The 24137-nt window shown below is 38.5% G+C and overlaps 2 protein-coding genes across 2 annotated transcripts in view; one reads left to right on the plus strand and one right to left on the minus strand.

Annotated features, from left to right (window-relative positions):
* LOC103513806 (lysosomal thioesterase PPT2 homolog) overlaps window positions 1–2029 on the plus strand; it is a 5387-nt gene extending 3358 nt beyond the window's left edge. Inside the window, exons 5-7 of the mRNA XM_017445957.2 lie at window positions 343–525; window positions 638–772; window positions 1267–2029. Coding sequence (XP_017301446.1) covers window positions 343–525; window positions 638–772; window positions 1267–1465 — 517 coding nt within the window. The 3' untranslated portion in view covers window positions 1466–2029. The remainder of the gene's footprint in view (window positions 1–342; window positions 526–637; window positions 773–1266) is intronic.
* A 66-nt stretch (window positions 2030–2095) lies between these two features.
* LOC103513807 (vacuolar protein sorting-associated protein 52 homolog) overlaps window positions 2096–24137 on the minus strand; it is a 31615-nt gene continuing 9573 nt past the window's right edge. The window contains exons 2-11 of the mRNA XM_026826907.1: window positions 18058–18233; window positions 15825–15922; window positions 15337–15490; window positions 14893–15025; window positions 14320–14490; window positions 12097–12282; window positions 5304–5459; window positions 3346–3473; window positions 3198–3220; window positions 2096–3094 (exon numbers count right to left, since the gene is read on the minus strand). Of these exons, the coding sequence (XP_026682708.1) occupies window positions 2871–3094; window positions 3198–3220; window positions 3346–3473; window positions 5304–5459; window positions 12097–12282; window positions 14320–14490; window positions 14893–15025; window positions 15337–15490; window positions 15825–15922; window positions 18058–18233 (1449 nt within the window). The 3' untranslated portion in view covers window positions 2096–2870. The remainder of the gene's footprint in view (window positions 3095–3197; window positions 3221–3345; window positions 3474–5303; window positions 5460–12096; window positions 12283–14319; window positions 14491–14892; window positions 15026–15336; window positions 15491–15824; window positions 15923–18057; window positions 18234–24137) is intronic.

A 24137-nucleotide genomic window follows, 5' to 3' on the forward strand; every position in this document is an offset into this window, starting at 1 on the left:
TAAAAAAAAAAAAAAAAAAAAAAAAAAAAAAGTTTGATAGGGGGAACTGTAACTGCTAAGGTCTTATCGTCCCGAAATCCTCAGAGACGGAAGACAGGATAGAAGATAGTCAGCCGTTCCGAGAAGAAACATTATCCATTCAGGATAAAATTTGCCGCGGGCGGGGATCGAACCCGCGACCTAGCGCTTACAAGGCAGACGCGCTATCAACCAAGCTGACTAGACAACGAGACTGGCAAAAACCATCCTTGGTTAAGACATTATGAACATTCTGTATGTAGTAAGAGTTATTTTTTATTTCCCTATATTTATTCTTCCCCCTCTCTCTTCCTATATTTGCAGTCAATTTGGTCACTTCACGGAAGACGAATCAGTGGTGGAGCTACGGGACACCAAGATGTACACCGAAAACAGTCTCGGATTACGAACTCTCGACAAACAGGGCAAACTCGTTCTGATATCCGTGCCTGGTGTGGACCATTTCCAGTGGCATAACAATCCAACTGTTATAGATCAACATGTGCTGCCCTATCTAGACTGAGGAATGAACCATGTGCTGCCCTATCTAGACTGAGGAATGAACCATGTGCTGCCTTATACCACTGGTTTAAAAGAAATCCACCTTTGTTTGTTTCAGTAAATTTCTCCCGTTCATCAACAATCTGAATGCAACCCCCAACAGTAACCTGTTCAAGCTAGGACTTCTTAGACTCCACAGGATGGTACTTATAGGGGGTCCCAATGATTCTGTCATCACACCTTGGCAGTCTAGGTAAGAAAAGGAGATCATAGCAGTTACAGTTCCCTCTGTCAAACCTCTTTAAAAAAAAATCTTTTAAATTGCCAACTTAATTTAGAATTTCGGCCCCAATATCCTCAGAGGATGAAAATGAACGTTTATAAATTAGAATTGTTCTTTTTTTCTTAAAAAAAAAAAAAAAAAAAAAAAAAAAAAAGTTTGATAGGGGGAACTGTAACTGCTAAGGTCTTATCGTCCCGAAATCCTCAGAGACGGAAGACAGGATAGAAGATAGTCAGCCGTTCCGAGAAGAAACATTATCCGTTCAGGATAAAATTTGCCGCGGCCGGGAATCGAACCCGCGGCCTAACGCTTACAAGGCAGACGCGCTACCAACCAAGCTGACTAGACAACGAGACTTCCAAAAACCATCCTTGATTAAGACTTGATAAACACCCTGTATGTAGTAAGAGTTATTTTTAATTCCCTATATTTATTCTTCCCCCTCTCTCTTCCTATATTTGCAGTCAATTTGGTCACTTCACGGAAGACGAATCAGTGGTAGAGCTACGAGACACCAAGATGTACACCAAAAACAGTCTCGGATTACGAACTCTCGACAAACAGGGCAAACTGGTTCTGATATCCGTGCCTGGTGTGGACCATTTCCAGTGGCATAATAATCCAACTGTTATAGATCAACATGTGCTGCCCTATCTAGACTGAGGGATGCAACATGTGCTGTCTTATCTAGACTGAGGAATGAACCATGTGCTGCCCTATCTAGACTGAGGAATGAACCATGTGCTGCCCTATCTAGACTGAGGAATGAACCATGTGCTGCCCTATTTAGACTGAGCAACTTCTAAACATGTGCTGGTATGCTGGTAAAGGAAAGGGATCGCAGAATCAAGGTACTCTTACCAGCTAAGGGCATTGTTGGGTTGTATTCAGTTCCCGATGGATCACTGAAATTAAGCAACTTTGTGCGTGGTTTCTTTCTGGACGGGTAACTGTTTCGAACTTCAGGGGACTACGAACAAATTGATCCCACCGAATTATTTCAAGTATTATGTACATAACTTGTTTACCCTATTTTTTTGCTACAGGGAAAATATTTCGGGAATCGAACCCGAAATGCAATCCCGTGGCTCGGGGTGATAATTTTCTGGAATCTCTGATGTTTTGGGCTTTTGGGTGTTGGTCTGATGACTTTTTCTCTTTTTGTAATCTCTAGTTTGCTACAAAATTGGATAGACGACAAAAAAAAAAAAAAAAAAAAAAAAAAAAGAAAAACGGGTTGCCTTTTTTTATTAGATCGAAAGGGGGCCGGGGGGGAAAAAAAAAAACGCAAAATCGGTTGTCCTTTTTTACTTGGGCGAAAATTTTATTGTAGTACCTTTTGGTAAATTTGTATAAAACTCTATAAATTAATGGATAAACGAAAAATTGTGAAGATAAAATTGGAAGCCAGACTGAAAGTAATAATAATAATTAAAAAAATAATGGAAACAAAAAAAGGGGGGGGGGGGAATCGAGAAAAAAAAAGATCGAGATTTTTTTTTAAGCTCCCGAACCGTTCAGTAGCACAGTCTCCCGCCCAATGCCCACCCCCGGCAGCTAACTTTATCAGCACAGCCGAAAGTTCAAAAGCAGAAGAGGGGAAAACGAACTTGACCGAAGTTCATCAGGAAAATTCGGAGCTCCTCCTTCAAAGTTTTTCCCCTACTTTAAAGTCGTGCTGGCAAAGTTAGCTGCTGGGGGTGGGCATTGGGCGGGAGACTGTGTTACTGATCGGATCGGAAGCTTAAAAAAAACCTCGTATTTTTTTTTCTTTCTTTATTCTTGCTTTTCTCATTTTTCCTTTTTCTTTCTAATTTAATTATTTCACCATTTTTTGATACTTTTTTTGGTATATTTTTTTCTTCTTTGAAAATCTTGAATCCGAATTTATACCCAGATATTTTTTTATCTTCACAAAAAAATCATTTTTCCTATTTTCCTCAAGTATTTTTCTTTTTGTCTTTCTCTCTCTCTTTTTTTATTTATTTTTTTTTTTTTGTTTTATGAAATTTTTCACAAACGCTAGCTGAAGAAGCAGTGACCAGGCTGGGAATCGAACCCAGGCCTATTAGAAGCTAGTCTTGTACTTCTTAATCTCGACCATGATGTAGTGGATATTGTCCAGCTGGTTGCGTACATTGGGGGACAGGAGGTCTTGAAAGCGATGATAGTATTGAACCAGATGGGTGAAGGCTAGCTGTAGAAGTGTGGATCCGGTGACCAGGCTAGGAAATGAGGATAGAACCTCGGCGTTGATGTTCTCCAGGGATTTCTTCCAGCGCTCGTTGAATTCTATGGGCACAGACAGACAGACGACACCGAAGCGAATACAATAGTCCGTCCCTTATACCTTTTTATTACTATTGTAATAATAAAGGGGAGGGACTAAAAAGGCGCAGGGGCTGCTTGTCCCCACACCTAGCCTCAAAGGGGACTTTTTGTGAATGGTAGATTTGTATAAAGACCTTCGCAGCATGTATACAGTAACGTTAAACCCAAGTCAAGCAAAGTTTTGTTATCCACCCATGCCTGAAATGTTTTACCTAGGCCACAGTATTTTCTGCAGATGTTCCCAATACGTGTCCAGAGCAGGCACGGCTCTCTTGTGACACAGCATTTGATATCGGAACACCAGATGAATACATGGGACACTATTAGCGATCTCTATGCCCTATCCATGCCTGAAATGTCTTACCTAGGCCTGTAACAGCAATGCTTTCAAAATTGATATCTTTCAGAGCTACATTCCCAATTTTATTAGGGGCCAGCCAGGTCTACTGATGTTTATATTTACCACTGGTTGCTACTCGATTAAAGTAGCTACTCAATTGTCCTCACGAGGCTGAGTGCACCTCGAACTCCAAGCACAGAGCCAAAAAAAAACTCAGCCCCGCCGGGAATCGAACCTGGACCTCCTGCGTGCAAGCCTACTGTGATACCCACTCGGCCATGGAGGTTGCTTTAATCCAGAGTTTAAGAAATACTGGCCTGTGTAAATCAAATGGGTGATGTCGAAGAAACCCCTTGACATTGTGTTAACTCTCAGTAATAAGATCAACCATAAAGCATAAGGCACCTCAGTAGGTTGGTGCATTCAACATGATTTTTGTCACTAGCTCATGCTTTTGCAACCAGCCCAGTTTATTGAGAGAATTTAGCTAGAATTTTACACACTTTTGAAGTTATTTTTAAATTAACAAAACGCTTATTTTTTCCCCTGTTTTCAGCTAAATTTCTGCACACACTCTTCCCCGAGCTGGTCCGAGAGACAGCATATGAGTTATTCTACTCGGCTGTCGGACAACACATCTCTGTGGGCAACTACTGGAATGATCCTCATCATCAGAAGCTGTTCTTTAAATATAGGTAAGACTTCAATTACAATCAAAAATACCAAATTTCCCTGTGGAAACAAGGATAAAGCAAATTGACAGAATAGACCACGTCCCTATGGCGGCTTTCACATTGAGGTAACACGTCACAAGTAGCAAGTCGCAAGATGCTACGTAGTCAAAGACCAGACCTTTAATTCAAATGAAACCTTCCTCACTGAGGATACATGTTGCTACTTGAACCCTGGAAACAAGTAACAGTGTTACCTCAACACCAACAGTCTGGAGTTTTGTTAGTTGCTACTTGTGATTGTTTGTGGGAAAAATTATTTTTTGAATCAATTTCTTGTGCTGTTGTTACTCCAATGTGAAAGTTCATGTTTCTTTGAATAAGATTCAGGACGTAAGCAGTAGCATCTTGCGACTTGCTACATGTTACCTCAGTGCGAAACGCGCCTAAGACGTTATAAAGTTCACAGACATTAGAGACTTAATGAGTTTTTGCAACCACAATTAGCGTCCCGTTAATTGAACTTTTTAACGTCAATTGAATTCTGCACATGCACAGAAACGAGTTTTCGTCAAATAACGTTTAAAAGTTCAGTTAACTAGACGCTAATTTTGGTTGTAAAAACTCTCTAATTTGTCCAACTTTACGGCACTACTAGTGAGGAGCTCACCCACCCACTTCAAGATTTTTTTTCATCCCTTTAGGAAATTTACACCTATTTTGTACCAAATACATAAAATCTTGTTTAGACTGCGGGAGTAAAGGGAATTTTCAGTCTCATTCTGGCAGTATAAAGGTCTGTTTTTCATTCCGACGTGGGTGCGATGCGAACCCGACGCGTGTTTTTTAATTCCACTTCCCCTACTTTAGCGTCAACGCTGCGTCTTAAATCCCTGATGCAAGTCTCGAGTAGCTTCAGGTTCCGCCATATTGTAATGGGAACACCAGATGAATACATGGGACACTATTAGCGATCTCTATGCCCTATCCATGCCTGAAATGTCTTACCTAGGCCAGAGTATTTTCTGCAGATGTTCCCAATACGTGTCCAGAGCAGGCACGGCTCTCTTGTGACACAACATTTGATATCGGAACACCAGATGAATACATAGGGCACTATTAGCGATCTCTATGCCCTATCCATGCCTGAAATGTCTTACCTAGGCCATAGTATTTTCTGCAGATGTTCCCAATACGTGTCCAGAGCAGGCACGGCTCTCTTGTGACACAACATTTGATATCGGAACACCAGATGAATACATAGGAATAGACCAATTGCATCGTACGAGCCTTCCACGTGAGTTTTGAGGTTTTTCTGAAGAAAGAAAATGACAAAAAGTCAATAAAGATTAAAGTCGTATTACCACCATGGTTCGTCTCAGGATTGAGTTCAATCCGAAGTTGACCTGGCTATTAAGTACAGAGAAGGGTGCAAGAGTCCTACATACTGGACTCCGCACAGGAATTTCATAAAAGACCACCATTTCAATGTAATGTAAGCCAGCCTAGTTAGCTTAATTGGTAGTGCGTCTGCCTTGTAAGCGCTAGGCCGCGGGTTCGATTCCCGCCCGGGGCGGATTTTATCCTGATGGGATAATGTTCGTTCTCGGAACGGCTGGCTTTCTCCTATCGAAGTTATTTTTAAATTAACAAAATGCTTATTTTTTCCCTCCTTTTTCAGCTAAATTTCTGCACACACTCTTCCCCGAGCTGGTCCGAGAGACAGCATATGAGTTATTCTACTCAACTGTCGGACAACATATCTCTGTGGGCAACTACTGGAATGATCCTCATCATCAGAAACTATTCTTTAGATATAGGTAAGACTTCAATTACAATCAAAAATACCCATGTGCCAGCCTAGTTAGCTTGGTTGGTAGCGCATCTGCCTTGTAAGCGCTAGGCCGCGGGTTCGATTCCCGCCCGGGGCGGATTTTATCCTGCTGGGATACTGTTCGTTTTCGGAACGGCTGGCTTTTTCCTATCCTGTCTTCCTTCTCTCTTCGATTTTGGTACAATAAGATCTTAGCAGTTACGGTAAGACCCTCTGTCAAACCTCTTAAAAAAAAAAAATAATAATAAATGTTTTTTTATTTACCACCAGCCTTGTAAGTGCTTCTGACAGGTCACGGGTTCGATTCCCGCCCAGCTCGTTGCCATAACAACAATGACTTTTTTCTCTGAAGAGTCAAAAAGGTTTGATGGAACTGTCAGCTTGCTAGGCTGGTTAGGGTTAGCTATTTTCCCTGTTTATAGTCCCACGCTAGACACTGGTCTATTCTCTTAGTCTCACAGCTAGACACTAGTTTGCTCTCTGTTTAACGTACCCCTAGCCAAGAGGTCAGTTTAAAACAGAGGCTCTCAAACTGGGGGGCGCGCCCCCCTGGGGCCCTGGGAGGGCGTAGAGACAAAGTCCTCCTTATTGGGCGAGGGACTCTTTTTTTCCTGCTCTATGACTTTAAATTTTAAAACATTACCCAAGTAAGCGCAACTGATCTATTCAAATATTGAGTCTCGCGACATGTGCAAATAATACAGAGTCTCTATAAAGATAGACTCTCTATGATTGTCATAGGTTTGGTTTTTTAGGCGACTACGCGCTACTTAAAGTCGCACGACTACACATCCAATGTGCGATCGCCCCACTTACCGACAGAATGGACAGGACCAGATCATAATTATTGATGAGAAATATGAGCTGCTCCTTCCTGTGTTGATAGATGGCAGCGTTCTTCAAGATAAACAATTCTACCTGTAATGTGAACATACAAAATGTATAAACAAAAAAAAAAAAAAAAAAAAAAAAAAAAAAAAAAATAAAAAAAAGGGGGGGGGGCAAAAAAACAAAAAAAACCTCTTTAAAAAAAAACTAACGTATAAATATGGACGGGTCTGAAAGCACTAACAAATCTCATTGATCAAGGATAACAAAGCGCACACTCAAAGACCAAACTGAGAAGGAACACTGGTCAGCCTAGTACCTTGGAGGGTAGCGCGTCTGCCTTGTAAGCGCTAGGTCGCGGGTTCGATCTCCCGCCCGGGGCGAACTTTATCCTTAATAATAATAATAATAATAATAGTGCTTAATCTTATTTATACTGCTCGCATAGGACTGAAAAGTCCCTTTACTCCAGCAGTAGGCTACTACTATTATTGTGGTCAAACTCTCAAATTATATGAGGATAAAATTCCATACCTCGGCTGGGATTGAACCCACGCCCTCCTGTTTACCAGGCGAGCGCCTTGACCACTACACCACCGAGGCAAAAATACACAGATGGACCAGTATTCAAAGGGAATACATCCAAGAATTGTAATCAAGAAAATAGTCTTCTTTTTCGGAACAATAAGAGTTAAGCAGTTACTTACCTCTATCCTTTTCCCTCTATCCTTTTTCGGAACGATAAGGCCTTAGCAGTTACAGTTCCCTCTATCAAACGTCTTAAAAAAAAAAAGCCAGCCTAGTTAGCTTAGTTGGCAGTGCGTCTGCCTTGTAAGCGCTAGGCCGCGGGTTCGATTCCCGCCCGGGGCGGATTTTATCTCACTTTTTTCCGGACATAAAAAATAATGATCAAAGATTGACCACCAGCTATGTAAGTTATTACATTAATTACATTGAAATGGGAATCTTTTCTGGCGAAATTCCGGTGTGCGGAGTCCAGTAAGTAGGTGCACCCCTATGTAAGTTAGAGTAAAGAAAATCATTTACTTCTCCAAATCATCAATATCTCACTATGGAAAGTTTCATCTTGGAAACGTCAGCTGATGAGCTGATACTTATCTGTACTGCCGATGACCTAACAGCTAACTGTTAGGTCATCGTAGGATATCAGTAGGATGAGTAACTGAATCAAAAGTGGTCCCTAAACCTATTCCTTAGCAGCTTAGCACTTAATAAAGCCATTCTCTAAGGAAAGGAGTACGGTAAAGGAGGACCTGGTAGAAGGATACCTACAGAGCAGCCGTCAATAAAGTCATCAGTCATCATAGTATGTAGTAACGTCAATACTGGAAACAAATAGGCCAATGAAATGGAATCCATTTTTCATCTACCTACTTGGGTGGGTACATATAAGTACGAACTTATAGGGACAGAACACGATAACCATTAAAGATGTTTCTGGTGTACTTACTCATACCTAACCAACCATCATAACCATCACATTGTTTTGAGGGTAATGTGAATATTTTGGGGGTTTTAATCAGTATTACACTCTAAATATCCTAGATGCTAGTTGGTATTAAAAAGCCCTTCGCCCCCCCCCCCCCACCCCCCCCCTCATCCACAACCAAAGTTTCCATTAAGTGAAACATCCACTAACGTATTTGCCTACATTATAATATTATGAAAGTATACTTAGCAATGTAAAAAAATGTGCGTTCAGTTATAGGGAGGTGTGTATTTAGTATATTAAAGAGAAACTTTTAATGAAATAGGAAATGAAATTACTCACGGAAGCCTACGAAAGAGGAAGGAGGAAAAGGAAGAGAGAAGTTTATAAAATTTGCATTAAAAAGTTGTAACCCCCAGGTTCCCGGTTCCGAGTTCCAGGTAGGTATGTATATCCAACATCCAACACATTTCCACCTACCACTCTGGATAGAAATGTTGGGGCAAGTTTGGATTTTTTCGATATGAAACTAATGTGATTGTAATATACATATAGATAGTATCCAACATCCAACACATTTCCACCTACCACTCTGGATAGAAATGTTGGGGCAAGTTTGGATTTTTTTCGATATGAAACTAATGTGATTGTAATATACATATAGATAGTAAATAGGTACCTACTAATTTCCTTATCCGAATAGATTCTTCGCTGTTCTTCATAGCCAGACCTGATTTCATTCACATTCTATCTTTTCACTCAAGCATTCACACCAAAGTACCTACTGCATAGATAAGTTGTCATACATAGTATTTTGTTACTCATTAACTCATTTGCCGGCCTGGGCTCGGGATATTATTGGCTCTGGTCTCTTTCTCCGGCTCTGCCTCTTATGCTCCATGCTCTATACGCCTCTCGTTCCTATAACAATAACATTCATCTGTTATATTCTTGTATTTATTACTTTCTATTACTACAGTATAGCGGAGCTATACTAGTAATGAAAGTATTGCAATCGGTCCAAATTTTCAAAATCGGGAAATGTGTGGAAATATCCGTTTTGGGGTCCCCTGATTCCAAAAAAGTGGTTTTTAGCCCATGGTCTGTACGTACGTACCGTACGTACGTACGTACGTACGTACGTAACGTACAGAACGTGTACGTAACGTACGTACTACAGGTTTAAATGGGAAAAAGTAAATAGTTGTGAACAAAATATCTCAAGAACGGTTTGTCGTAAAGCGATGAAATTTGGTATGCTATCCCGGTATGGTCCAAGAACGCGACTGTAACAATTTGGTAAAAATCGGACAGTCACCCATCCAGATATTAACCAAAGTAATTGTTACTAAACCCTCATTTCGTGGAAAATGTTGAAAAGGTTGTGAACAAAATATCTCAAGAACCGTTTGTCGTAAAGCGATGAAATTTGGTATGCTATCCCGGTATGGTCCAAAGACGCGACTGTAACAATTTGGTAAAAATCGGACAGTCACCCATCCAGATATCAACCAAAGTCAATGTTGCTTCAAACTTCGGACTTAGAAAAATTTTCAAAAAAAAAAAAAAATCAATTTTTTTCATACTTTATATGATTCCTTATCACAATGGGAGCATTTTAAGATAGGAAATTTTTGGTCGAAAATTGGCCGCCCTCTCTCTCTCTCTCTCTCTCTCTCTCTCTCTCTCTCTCTCTTCCTCTCCCTCAGTCCTCTCTCTTCCTCTCCCTCAGTCCTCTCTCATTCTCTCCAACATTCGCTCTCTTTCCCTCTCTTAGACCTGTCTTTCTCTCACTCACCCGCTCAAACACTCACTTGCTAACCCACCCACCTACTCACTCACACTCAAGATCTAAGTACCTACATTCATATTGAAACACCCTGGCACTCTGTACAGCATACCAGTTCATATGTCCGCCACTCGGGCTCAGAACGTCTGAGGTCTGTCAGACAGTCAGAACGTGTGTGGCGGAAAAAGCTCGAGACCGCACTCTGATGGTCTGAGCATGAGTGGCTGGCCATACACTGAACGGAAGCCCTTCTGTATTTGGCTGGAATGGAAGAGCTCTCAGCAGTGAGAATTCTGTTAAGTACTGAATAAAGAACGCCTAAAAAAAAAAGTGAACAAAAATGCAAAATAGGTAAATATACTCGTGGTTGATTAACTGAACTTAAGTCTGATTAATTGAACTTGAGTAGGTTTATTTATACTTGCGACCTAAAATCTGTACTTCGAAGTAACAAACGGAAAATCCAACAGATTAAAATCATAAATAAGCATAACATCGCATAACATCATGCAGCTACCTATCTGTTTCTGGAAATTAAAACCTCCCCTATAATAACAGGTCATTACATACTTTACCTACTTGTAGCAGTGCGCAGTACCTCTAGTACTTCGAACAGCTAGAACTTCTACTTCTGTACAAGCAGTAGCTAACTAAGTCCCTACCTACCTACTCATAGCGCGGCTCTAAGTAACTATGAGTACTTCTACATACTTATGTTATGCCAGCACTAACTTAATTCTTTTCAATAAAGTAAGTACTTACCTACAGTGTACAACAGAAAACATAATAATTGAATTTTGCGTGACAACTCCCCACCCCAAGTCAAAGAGGGAAGAGAAGGGAGAGAATGTAGCTACCTACCTGTTTCTGGAAATTAAAACCTCCCCTATAATAACAGGTCATTACTTACTTTACCTACTTGTAGCAGTGCGCAGTACCTCTAGTATTTCGAAGAGCTAGAACTACCTACTTCTGTACAAGCAGTAGCTAACTAAGTCCCTACCTACTCATAGCGCGGCTCTAAGTAACTATGAGTACTTACTTCTACATACTTATGTTATGCCAGCACTAACTTAATTCTTTTCAATAAAGTAAGTACCTACAGTGTACAACAGAAAACATAATAATTGAATTTTGCGTGACAACTCCCCACCCCAAGTCAAAGAGGGAAGAGAAGGGAGAGAGGAACTTGTAGGCAATCCCTCCTCAGTTCTCTCTCACACAACCCCTACAATCCTTCCCCTCCAATGCTTTTTTTACCCCCTCCTTTCTCACACGCTTCCCTATCTTTTCCCATACGTTTTCACATTTCCTCCACACCCCCTTTTTTTCGCCAATCCCCCCCAATCTGCTCCTATCCTACCACCCTCTCCCCTCCCTTACAGGGTCGATGGTAACACGCATGCGCGTTGCAGTCATGACGTCGCTTTCAAGTGACGTCAGAGCTTGTATTCTCTTCACGAAACTTTTTGCCAAAGCTTCTGTTTCCGAGTGCTGAATTGGCTCCGGCTCCTAAGAGTATTCTCACACAACCCCTACAATCCTTCCCCTCCAATGCTTTTTTTACCCCCTCCTTTCTCACACACTTCCCTATCTTTTCCCATACGTTTTCACATTTCCTCCACACCCCCTTTTTTTCGCCAATCCCCCCCACTCTGCTCCTATCCTACCACCCTCTCCCCTCCCTTACAGGGTCGATGGTAACACGCATGCGCGTTGCAGTCATGACGTCGCTTTTAAGTGTCGCACTCAACCTTAGCTATTTCTTTAGCAATGGAAGTTTCATGCTGATATACTCCCTGTTTAAAGTCCCCCAGCCAGTTTTTCGATAAAAGCATTCCATCTAAATCAGCCGTTCCTAAACTTTTTTTTCTCTATGCAGCCCCTTAAACTATAAACCCTCCGCGGCCCCTTTACTGCATTTTATGTGATCCCCAATAACTTGACCCCAGCCAGATTTTCTAGCATTTAGTCCAAATCAGCGGTTCCCAAACTTTTTTTTTTCCAACGCGGCCCCTTTCCTGTATTTGAAGTGATCCCCAATAACTTACCTCTAGTAGTATGAGCGTATTGTTGAGGACAGCTGCGAACATGTCCATGGCATGGTTCCCCTGTACTTTGAAGTATTCACATATGAACTGATATTCTCGACAGGCGTTGTCTACCAAATATTTTATGAATTTTGGCCTGAAGCCAATGTTTGAGTTTAAAGGTCTCCAAAGTAACCGCAAGCCAGCCTAGTTTAATATACCTTATTTATACTGTCGGCTAAGACCAAAAAGTCCCATTATGCCAACAGTTAGTTAGCTTAGTTGGTAGTGCGTCTGCCTTGTAAGCGATAGGCCGCGGGTTCGATTCCCGCCCGGGGCGGATTTTATCCTGATGGGATAATGTTCGTTCTCGGAACGGCTGGCTTTCTCTAAAAAAAAAAAAAATGTAAGTACTTGAGTATCGGGAAATCCTCATTTCATCTCGATCCTGAGTTGGTAAACCTCAGCATAACAAATTTAAAGCAACCTCCGTGCCAGAGTGGTCAACACACGACTCACACATCGGAGGTCCCGGATTCGAAGTTTTTTCGGCTCTCTGTGCTTGACGTTTGGGGTGCGCTCAGCCTCGTGAGGACAACTGAGTAGCTACTACCAGTCAGTCTCTCAATCAGCCCTAGCTCTTGGGAGTCCAGGGTGATTGCTTTGGGCTGACATTTGGTTTTGGCTACAAAAATATTACCTGTGGATGAAACACTTGGGGAAGTAGGATATGAGCAATTTCACAGATCCCAGGTACCTACTTGAATACCTACCTAACAAATCATAGGTTTAGGTGTCAAAGAAATGGAAACTAAAAAATTTCAGAGTAGGAAGGTAAACAAGTTCATAGTACCTAACAAATATGTAGGTAACCATAAAGAGGTAACCATGAAATAGGTACTTAAATGACCAATTTTATCATAATTATACCTAAATAGGGTTATCTATAGGTAAGCAGCATGCAAAAGGACATTTTAAGTAGGTAGTCAGTAAAGAAATAGGTAAGGTTCTTAAAGTACCTACCGACGTATCATATTTACCTACTTACTTAACACACTAAAAATGACAGTAAAAAATTATTAATTACTTAACTGAATAAAAACGGGTGATATGTAGGTAGGTACCACTGTGAATCAAACAAATCAAGTCCCCAAGCTTTTTTTTATCTGGATTTGATGGATTCCTTAGATTCAAACAAACTAGGTAATGTCCCTCAAGAATCTTGAGTCAAGATGAACTGTATTTTTCTTTCGGGGTTGAAATTTTTCTCTTTGGGCATAATAGTATGACCAAATTGGCTGTCATAGAACACTTGAGCATTTAAAAAAGTTATCTGAAAGAGGGTGTTTTCTATGGTATTTCATGATCATCCAAACTTTTACTGTCAGATATAATGTTTGATGTGCAAGCTGCTCTGGTACCTATATATAACCTTTTTATTTTGAATGAAGAGTTACTTAAGTAAGTAAATCAGAAGAAGAACCAAGTAGGTACCCACTTACAACAGTTTAAAAATACAAGTAGTTAAGTAGTGAAATGTTTACTAGTAAATAGGGATAACCTGTGGATGAAAAAATATATTTGTTTTTTACTTTTCAGAGAGATCAAAATATAGCACAGAAGGACCCTATTCAGAACATAAAGTGTGAATGACATATCTGACCATATTATTATAATTCCTTAAGTACGGAGGGAAAAATATGGCATAGACTAGTTAGGCAAGTAAATAAAATAAATAAATAATAATAATAAAAAAAAACATTACCTACCAAAGAGCCCAATCCCCAAATAAATTTATGGATGAAGTAAAAGAATGGAACAGCTGGATTCCTCCTATCCTGTCTTCCTTCTCGCTACGATTTCAGGACGATAAGACCTTGGTAGTTACAGTTTCCTCTGTCAAATCTCTTGAAAATGAGGAACTACTGATTTTTTTTCTCTCCTATGACTTCTAGGTCCTGAGATATAATGAAACGATTTGAGAAATACCCGGTAACTTTTGTAAAAGTTAAACTTTGACGTCACGACGTAGGTACTCAATGATGTTACGTCAATTTCTCCAGGTAAGCGTGCAAACAATGGAGGAGTTGCAATTGGGAAAATATTATTAATAAAAGGTCGATTCCTACGTAAAAAGTTGTGAAAAATCCAAATCTAAGGTCAAAACTCGAAAAAGTAACTTTAAAAGGTCGAAAATTCAATTTTTAATTGCCGTTCTAATGAAAAAGTTCAAAGAGTTGTGACGTCAGATTTCAATATGGGGGCCTCCAGTTGAGAGGTCAGCACCTCTCCCCGCCCCCCTATTGTAAACACAGTGCTCTTCTTCTTCAGAGAAGAGGAAGTCTTGTGAAACAAACTCTTGCTCGAATTTTCATCGTGACCCATGAGATCCTCTTTGGTGGCGAGTTCTTCGTACTGAAATGAGACACAGGGACTGTTTTTAATTAAAAGAAACAGAAAGCTGTTTGTTATACAGTGAAAACACTGCTGTATAAAAGCCACAGTTTTCTCTCGATTTAGTGGTGACTGATGACCCAGCCTGAATGGAGCCGGAAGAGGTATCAATTGATGGCACAGCTCTGGATACCATCAGCACAAACTTGAGTGAACCATTGGATCAAAAAGAGCTAATTTTTTTCTTCTTTTTAAAGATTTTTATTATAAGCATATTTATACAAAAATAAATTTTACATCTATTCTGTACCAAATACTCAAGACCTTGTTTGGGGAGTAAATGGGCTTTTCAGTCTCATTCTCGCCGTACCTATAAACGGGGTATATGTATTCTATTATCGAAAAAGAGCTCATTATTCTCACCTGCATTTTATTGAGAAGTGTGGAGTAGGACTTGAAATAGGAGAAGTACACTTTACTCATTGTATCTACATACTCGTTTCTGATCTCATGAGCTACAGCCCTCTCGTGTGCTAGGGCAAACTCGAAGAAGAACCTGAGAACCAATAGAAAACAATATTAATTAGGACATTATCCCTAAAAAAATAATAATAATAAAAAAAAAAAATGCTGATAAGTATGTAAACATAGTTATCATGTTCATAATCAACACTATCTGAAACTTGGAAATTTTTTTCTTCTAAAAAAGGCACTAAAAATTGGTTTGTTAATTTTATTTCTTACCTATTCTCTTTTTCTCAGACTGCTTTCTTGTGAAGGAAATAAATACATTCCTAAGGCTTGCCTTTTTTTCACTGAAAGCTTCAAACAGTGAAAATTGAGGGCCACAGTCAGTGTTCAACTTACTTGTACTTAAGCATAGTATTCTGAGGTATCTGGTAGTTGGTCATTGGTTTTCGGAATTTGGAAATCTGTTCAATAAGGTAGGACCGAATTTTCGTCACAGCCTTGATTTTCAACTTTTCCAGGATGTCTTTTACGTCTTGACATGATTTGACCTCTGAAAGAAAGGAGATTTAAATCTTTGGAATAAATCTCACATTAGAAACTGACGAGATTTTTTCTGATTAATCAGAAATATGTAAGTAGGTAGGTCTTTCTTCTTTGTCTTTTCACGTCTTGAGTGGAAGTCATCATTTATTTGTCAGCCTTTAAATCAGTCCTACTTAAAGTGATGGTTGAGAGTGGAACAGTGAACACCCTTTGCACACAACCTTTGCTATTTATTTAGCAAAGGAAATTTCAGGCTGGTGTACTCCCTGTTTAAAGTCCCCCAAGTCCCCAACCAGGTAGGATTTACCTATGAAATAATTCAAAAAGGGGACTTTACTCACCACTAAAACTCTGCTCTTTCAAATAATTGATTTTGATGTTCAGTGTTTTCAAACACTTGACAAATTCTTTTTCTGTTACCGGAGCCTCTAGAATACCTCTGAAAGCAAAAACAAATGACAAAACTCAATACAGTCAAACCTGTCTAAGTGGGAATCCAAGGGACCGCTTATCCAGGTTTCCCAGTTAAAAAGTGTCCTACTTAGAGAGTTTGCCATGAAGGGGCCACGATTTTTTTCCCCAGTTATCCAGGTTTCCCACTTAGACAGGTTCGGCTGTATAAGGGGAAGAAGAAACAAATTCTATTCTACTTTAAGAAAATTACTAGGTAAGTACATACTTACCTATTATTTTAAGTCAACTTGAGAGAGTAAAAAAAGAACTACATTTACAACAGAGATCTTACTGTCCCAAAATTAAAGGTAGAGATAGGGCAGGAGAATACTTATCTGTTTCCAATAAAGCTTGCCCGGGTGGGAACTGAACCCACAACCTATCACTTACAAGGCTGGCCTGTGACTTTTCAAAATACTCACACTATCAATTCTTCTGACACGGTCATTTTGTCTATAAATTGACTAAGCTGGCTTTGGACGGATTGTCTATTTTGGAGATGCTGATTCATAGACACAGATTTCTTCTGGAGAGAAACTATTTCCGAACTAATGCTGCCCAAGTCTGTCTGGAAACCGAGTAGCATGTTTTCCATTCTCTGGAAAAAGAAAATATGTAATACATACGTTTCTGCGCAGTTCTTTCTGCTCCTCCGCTAGCGCGCTTGCATAGTGGCGCTACCTAACGGACGAAAAAACACTGCGTGAAGTCTGATGTCACACATATTTGAACTCTTTCATTAGAACGGAAAATAAAAATTGAATTTTCCACCATTTTACAGTTATTTTTTCAGAGTTTTGACCTCAAATTTGGATTTTTCCCAACTTTTTACGTAGGAGTCGACCATTTATTTATAATTTTTACCCATTTGCAGCTGCTCCATTTTGTCCTACACAGAAAAGGTTCGTTTTCAAAACGGTTGCCTTTCTCCTATCCTATAAGTCCTTAGCAGTTACAGTTCTCTTTCAGCCTTTTACTATTTTTTATAGGGTTTATATAAACAGTTCCCTCTATCAAACCTCTTTTTTTTTCAACTGTTACCTCCTCCAATAGTAAGGCTAGCAGTCTGGTTACTCTCTCACTGGGATAAGATTCACCAATCATATTGATAGCGCTGGAGAATTCTGCATATCTCCGAGCAAGCGTAGTGTGAGGCCGCATATCTTTGGAATAGCGTGACGGGTCGCAATCACGCACACTCTGAATATTCAGCTCGAACACGTACTCGAACCTGCGGACATCGGATTGGGAGTCGTTTAGTTCAAAGTTGTAGATCAGGCTCTTTATTGGTTTTAAGTATAATTCAGTGTACACAAATGCAAGAAATTACAAAACAAAGGGCGAAATTATTGCCTGGGGCAATCTCTATTATTGATCGTTACAAAAGAAGAATTACTTTCCTTCCTATGCGATAAGGAAAGTAAAAAACGGATATTTTCACCCTTTTTCTGATTTTAAAAATTTGCACCGATTGCAATACTTTCTCATTACTTTAGTAATAGAAAGTAAAAGCTAGCGAATTCGATTCACGCCCAGGGCGGATTTTATCCTGAACGGATAAGGTTCGTTCTCGGTACGGCTGGCTTTCTCCTTCCTGTCTTCCTTCTTTATTCGCTTTCGGGACGATAAAAATTTAGCAGTTGTAACTGCTAAATTCCCTCTATCAAATCTAAAAAAAAGGCTTTTACGATCCTCGATCAATCCATGCCTGAAATGTCTTACCTAGGCCATAGTATTTTCTGCAGATGTTCCCAATACGTGTCCAGAGCAGGCACGGCTCTCTTGTGAAAAAGTTTGCCATGAAGGGGCCACGATTTTTTTTCCAGTTATCCAGGTTTCCCACTTAGACAGGTTTGACTGTATAAGGGGAAGAGGAAACAAATTCTATTCTACTTTAAGAAAATTAGTAGATAAGTACATACTTACCTATTATTTTAAGTAAACTTGAGAGAGTAAAAAAAGAACTACATTTACAACAACAGAGATCTTACTGTCCCAAAATTAAAGATAGAGAGAGGGCAGGAGAATACTTATCTTTTTCCAATAAAGCTTGCCCGGGTGGGAACTGAACCCACAACCTATCACTTACAAGGCTGGCCTGTGACTTTTGAAAATACTCACACTATCAATTCCTCTGACACGGTCATTTTGTCTATAAATTGACTAAGCTGACTTTGGACGGATTGTCTATTTTGGAGATGTTGATTCATAGACACAGATTTCTTCTGAAGAGAAACTATTTCCGAACTAATGCTGCCCAAGTCTGTCTGGAAACCGAGTAGCATGTTTTCCATTCTCTGGAAAAAGAAAATAACAGCAATGCTTTCAAAATTGATATCTTTCAGAGCTACATTCCCAATTTTATTAGGGGCCAGCCAGGTCTACTGATGTTTATATTTGTTTATTCATGCAACTGCATTACTTTAGAAGTCCAAAATTCAAGACTACTGACAGGGATAAATAGGTAAAACAGATATACAATTTCATATGTCATACATTTCTTGTGATTGACATGGTTCTCAGCTCAATAAGCTCATCCACCTATCCACCCTTGCTTACAATACCAACTATGAATGGAAGCATGGGCCCCAGATCTATCAAAAATAAGGTATTTACTTACCCCATAGAATTATAATGGATCATCAAATTCATATACATTAGAACCTCAATTATTTCAACTCTCCATTATTTCAACCCCAAAATCAGTTCAAAATAGGGCATTTATTAACCATTTTGTTCTTTTGTATCTAGATCTTGCCCCCTTTTGTCATTGTTTTATACAGAATTTGAATTATTTCACATTTCAATTGTTTCATCTACCCTCAGTCACAATTACGAACTGAATATCATCCCTCTACCTTACCTCTAGGATGTTATCACAGTCTTGTATTTGGTAGTGTAACTCGACAATGTTTTCACTCTCCGTATACATATAATTAGTATCCATCGTCTTGGATCTTGCTACATACCTAGGTGATTTCAAATGATATAGGTATTTCTATGTGCAACTTAGTTCACCTCAAATTCAATTGCATATTTTTTAATTAACTTTGAACCATAAAAAATGAGTAGTTGTTTTAATTGAATCAGCTGGGGAACTTGGAGCATTTTTATTGAAAAAGTTTAGAAAAGGGTTAGGATACATGGCGAAAGTTTCGCACTAAACGCACTCGAGAAATCATCTCGAGTTTTACTAGATGGTTTCTATTGACCAAGGAATTGAGGTCTACAAGATTTAGATTTACATAGCTTGACAACTTAACAACTTTTATTTTGTCGATTGTTATCTTTTTTCTTCGAAGAAAACACTCGTGCTTCATCCTCTCTTGAAGAAATTTAGTAAAAGTGATTAATACATAATAGGTACCTATAGGAAATTTGAAAATTATCATAAATTTGAACTCCGAATCGGAATGAATAAACTGAGTTATGTATAAGCTCATTAGTTTTTTTTCCGAGTCTCATTGGACAGAAAAGGGGGCTCGTAGGGTCTCTTTCAGGCAAATAGTTACATAATCTGATGTTATTTTTCCCAAGCTTACACTGTATGCAACTTTCGGTACTAAGTTTGTATTAGTTCTGTACTCTTGTCATTGAGAAACTCTCTCTCTCTCTCTTTCTCCCTCCCTCTCTCTCTCCCTTCAGTTCCCTTTTCTCTCTCTTTTCCTCCAGATCTACTCTATTTTTTTGTTTTTACCCTCTTGTCCATTTCATTCCATTTTTCTGTACATAAATTTTCTTTTGACTTTATACTTTTTTCGAAACTTTTTGGTTTTTACCCTCTTGTCCATTTCATTCCATTTTTCTGTACATAAATTTTCTTTTGACTTTATACTTTTTTCGAAACTTTTTGTACGTTGCTCTCCCCCCCCCCTCGCCCTCTCTCTTTTCAAAAGGAAAAAAACCATGGTCTCTCCAAAGTATGATAAATAAACTTAGGTAGGTACCAACTTCATAAAATAAAGTCCGTATAATTTTATGTAAACATTGCAATTTTAAATCCTCCGTAAAGCTCCACACAATGTCATTTGTTAATTGAGGGTACATTAAAAAGAAAGCAGAGGAAAAAAACGCTCCATTAAATTTGACATGACGTTTGTTACATGCACAACCTGATGGCTAATTACAACCGAGGTAAATACAGTTTGTAATCCCGTATTTATTTTCTGTATCAAGCGATTCGCTGGGGACTGCTGTTCTGCAATTAGGGGCCAATCCGGAATCGATTTTTTATTCATGGATATAGGTATTATAATATTATTGTTATTTGTTATTGAATTGTTTACCCTTATAGAAAAAGAAAGGGAAAAAAGAAGGAATTTTTAATTGTGTTAAGCATATTTAATTGCTTGTCACAAATATCGTTCTCCGATTATTACACCTACCTAGATAAATTTTATGACTTGACTTGGACTCGAACCACCAACCTCCAGATCCGAAGTCGAAGGCGTGAGCAACTGCACCACTGAGGTTGGTATTTTTATGACTTGACTCGAACCACCAACCTCCAGATCCAAAATCCGAGGTGTCTACCCTTATACATTGCTTGTCACAAATATCGTTCTCCGATTATTACACCTAGATAAATTTTATGACTTGACTTGGACTCGAACCACCAACCTCCAGATCCGAAGTCGAAGGTGTTAGCAACTGCACCACTGAGGTTGGTATTTTTATGACTTGACTCGAACCACCAACCTCCAGATCCAAAATCCGAGGTGTCTACCCTTATATTTTAGGTACCTGTTACAGACACTACGAGTATTGCAACAAAGAGAAACGAACATTTTTTTTTTTTTTTAAGAGGTTTAATAGAGGGAACTGCTAAGGTCTTATCGTCCCGAAATCGAAGAGAGAAGGAAGACAGGATAGGAGAAAGCCACACTGAAAAAAAAACTTGTCCGTAATACGAGGAATTTGATGTGTTACCCAGTGATTTCCTTTTAAAACTGCTACCATAGGCGGCGATAGGGGGGGGCTTGGGGGGCTTAAGCCCCCCCAAAGTTATCAGGGCCTCTCGAATTAATCCAAGTGCTGCAAAAGTTTCGTTCCAAACCTCAGCAAAAAAATCTACGTGGAAGGAAGGCATAAGGGGTTTGAATTTTACATCTGTGAACTTTTCGCAAGAAATCATGCTGTGAATTAAATGCATCTGTGTTTCCCATTCAATATACTTGTCAGGATTTTGTTAAGCACAAGTTGTTGCGGTGACGCCAGATTCAAATCGAGTCGGTAGAAACGGAGCCGTATACGGCATAGAGAATTGTTTTGTTACAGTCATCTAACAGTTTTCCACCTTGTTGGTTTCTCTGGAAATTTGATGCAATATTGCGTCCTTTATGCACTGAGTAGGTAATTTGTACAGAGAGAAGAATCTCATGACTAACTTACCCAGGGAAATTTTACGATGAGAGTTCAAGTGAAAAGTGAGGTGAGAGAACTTCAGCTTCAAAAATTGTCTGGTTTTATGTAGCAGCTTTTCACCTGATTTTCCAGCTTTTCTGTCTTACTTTTCTCTTTAGACTTTCCTTCTTATCAATATTTTTCTTTTGTTTTCTTTTTCTTTTTTCTTATCACTTTTTTTGCGTTTCTTTCAATGAGGCTTGACTGTGATGGATATGTCAAAGAAAATTAAAAAGTGAAGCCAATAAACTGCAAATGGCAGACATTTTGAAATGAAAAATAATGGACGGACCTGGCTTTTTCAAGCGGTATGACGGTATGTTCGGAATAAAATCTTAAAATAAATAAATTTCAAAATTTCCAAACAAAACCAAAGAAAATTGATTTAAATTGATCCTTCTTGAAATTTTGCACCCTACTTGTTATTAAAAGAGCCTCACTTGTTTCTCTTTCATTCTTGTACTTCTTCGAATTCGAAATTCACCTCCTTGATATTTATTTACAATACAGTGTTGTCACGTGTACAAAGAAAACCTCCTTGTAAAGAACTCCGTGAAAACAGGAAGAACCCAAATTTATTTTTCATCGTACGTAACACCCTTTTTTAGGTACTTTCAAAAATCAGTTAATTTCCGTAGTTGGAGCTAAACGCCTTATTTAACAAAAGGAGAAATTGTGACTCGAAGGTAAAATAGTGATTTGTAAACATATGATTTTCCTTGATTTTTATGGTGGATTTATTGTAACTAGTAGAAAATGAAGTACCTACTCGATAGCATTATGTCTGCTATGGAAGGAAATAGATAACCATAATGAAATAGATATATCTAATCTTTAATGTAATCTTTAATAATCTTTGTAATGTTTAATGTAATCTCGAATCATTAATGTAAACTTAGTCTCTAGTTATACCTGTTTTTCGCCATCGTTTATTGTAAATTGTGTCATTATTTGTAAATTGTATATAATGTGTATTAACAATACAATAAAAATTGAATTGAAGGAATAGAAAGAAATTTACCACCATACATCTGAAGCTTAAATGGAGCTACATCCTATAAGTTCTTAATCCCATATCCTGAAAGGTGGAAGGAGAATATATTCTCTCTGTGGGAGTATATGATTCTGGAAGTGGAAAGACCTACCCACTACTAATACTGAAATAGACTAAGTCCGTATCAAATGCTGTAAGCCGTGTGAGCTATAATATCTAGAAAAGAGTTAAATACGAAAGCTTCTGCCGGAAAAAGGATATCAAGCATTCATGAGTTTTAAATTTTTAAAGCATCAGATCAAACTAAAGGACAATATTGGTAGATAATAAATAATATTATGTTAGTTTAGAGTTTTAGAGCATGTGGAGAAATGAGGAAGAAGTTCGAAAATCGTCCTATTCTTCACGCAACAATGAGTAGGCGAGTTTTCATAACTACTATTCCTGGCTTTTCCCATTTCGTATAATTTCTTTCTCTATATACCTATATAATTGAAGAATAGCCCTTATTATTTCTAACGAAGCTATTGCTTGACAAGTATCATCTAACATGTCGTGAGAACTTTCTATTAGTTCCAACAAGTGGTGGAAACTTTCTAAAGGGCAGAGGTTAGAATGATAACTTACATATCTAGTTATCTATGTTAGCGGACGTAGGGGTGTAATGTTCAGTATATTGGATGGTTCATACAGGTTCGAGGTTCCACAAACCCCAACCTAATATTGCTCAGTAACAATAACATAATAATTACATTGGAAAAAAACTAATAAAATTGGAGTCTAAAAGATCTTTAAGAAATGAGCAGATTTCTTATAGTTTTTTTTTTTTTTTTTAGGGTGTAATGTTCAGTATATTGGATAGTTCATACAGGTTCGAGGTTCCACAAACCCCAACCTAATATTGCTCAGTAACAATAAAATAATAATTACATTGGAAAAAAAAACTAATAAAATTGGAGTCTAAAAGATCTTTAAGAAATGAGCAGATTTCTTGTAGTTTTTTTTTTTTTTTTTTTTTTTTTTTTTTTGTTTTTTTTTAAATTGATGAAAATTGATTGAAAATTCACCTGACTTGAGTTACAGAAGTACGTATTACAGGTTCTTTTCTGAAATGTAAGCTAAATGACAACAAAGAGTAACGTAGGTACGAACCTGTGATGTGGTTAGGTATGTTTGAAAGCATATCGCGGTAGTTAGAAAGGTACGCACGTATGTACCTATGTACGTACCAAAACCGAAATGTAATGTACGAAAAAGGGTATGAACAAGAATATTAATATATAATAAATTTAAAGAAGAGGTATTTTCATTGAAATATTTGTCAACTCCTCACCTTCAGGCTAATTTTATTTTCCCTCTTGTCCAGGTACGATGAATTAGGTAAGATCGAAAAGAATCATAGGTCCCTTCGTAGAGACGCAATTTGAAAACATGCCACCCTGTACTACATGTATACCTTCAAACTAGGATAAGTATATGAAGTACATAGTTCTAGCTCAGGTAGCTCAGGGACGCAACTCGGATGATAAATTTCAGAAATGGGACGCAAATCAAAGAGTAACAAAAGAAGCAATGAAGCACTCTCACAACGAGTTTCTCTCCCTGAAAAACTCTACTTTTCAAAACATCATTCTACTTTTCAAACAAGAGAATTTTACGAGAGAAAAATAAATGAATAAAATATGTAAATCTAAACATAATAAAAATGTGTTTACATGTGGGACAGTTTTATTACTTATATTTTTCAGCATATGTATGAAATATTGTTAACAGCAAACTCATTTCACGTTGCTTTTATATTTTT

The sequence above is a fragment of the Diaphorina citri genome, unplaced genomic scaffold (assembly GCF_000475195.1).
Source record: "Diaphorina citri unplaced genomic scaffold, Diaci psyllid genome assembly version 1.1 scaffold1029, whole genome shotgun sequence".
In the NCBI taxonomy this organism is placed as follows: Eukaryota; Metazoa; Arthropoda; class Insecta; order Hemiptera; family Psyllidae; genus Diaphorina; species Diaphorina citri.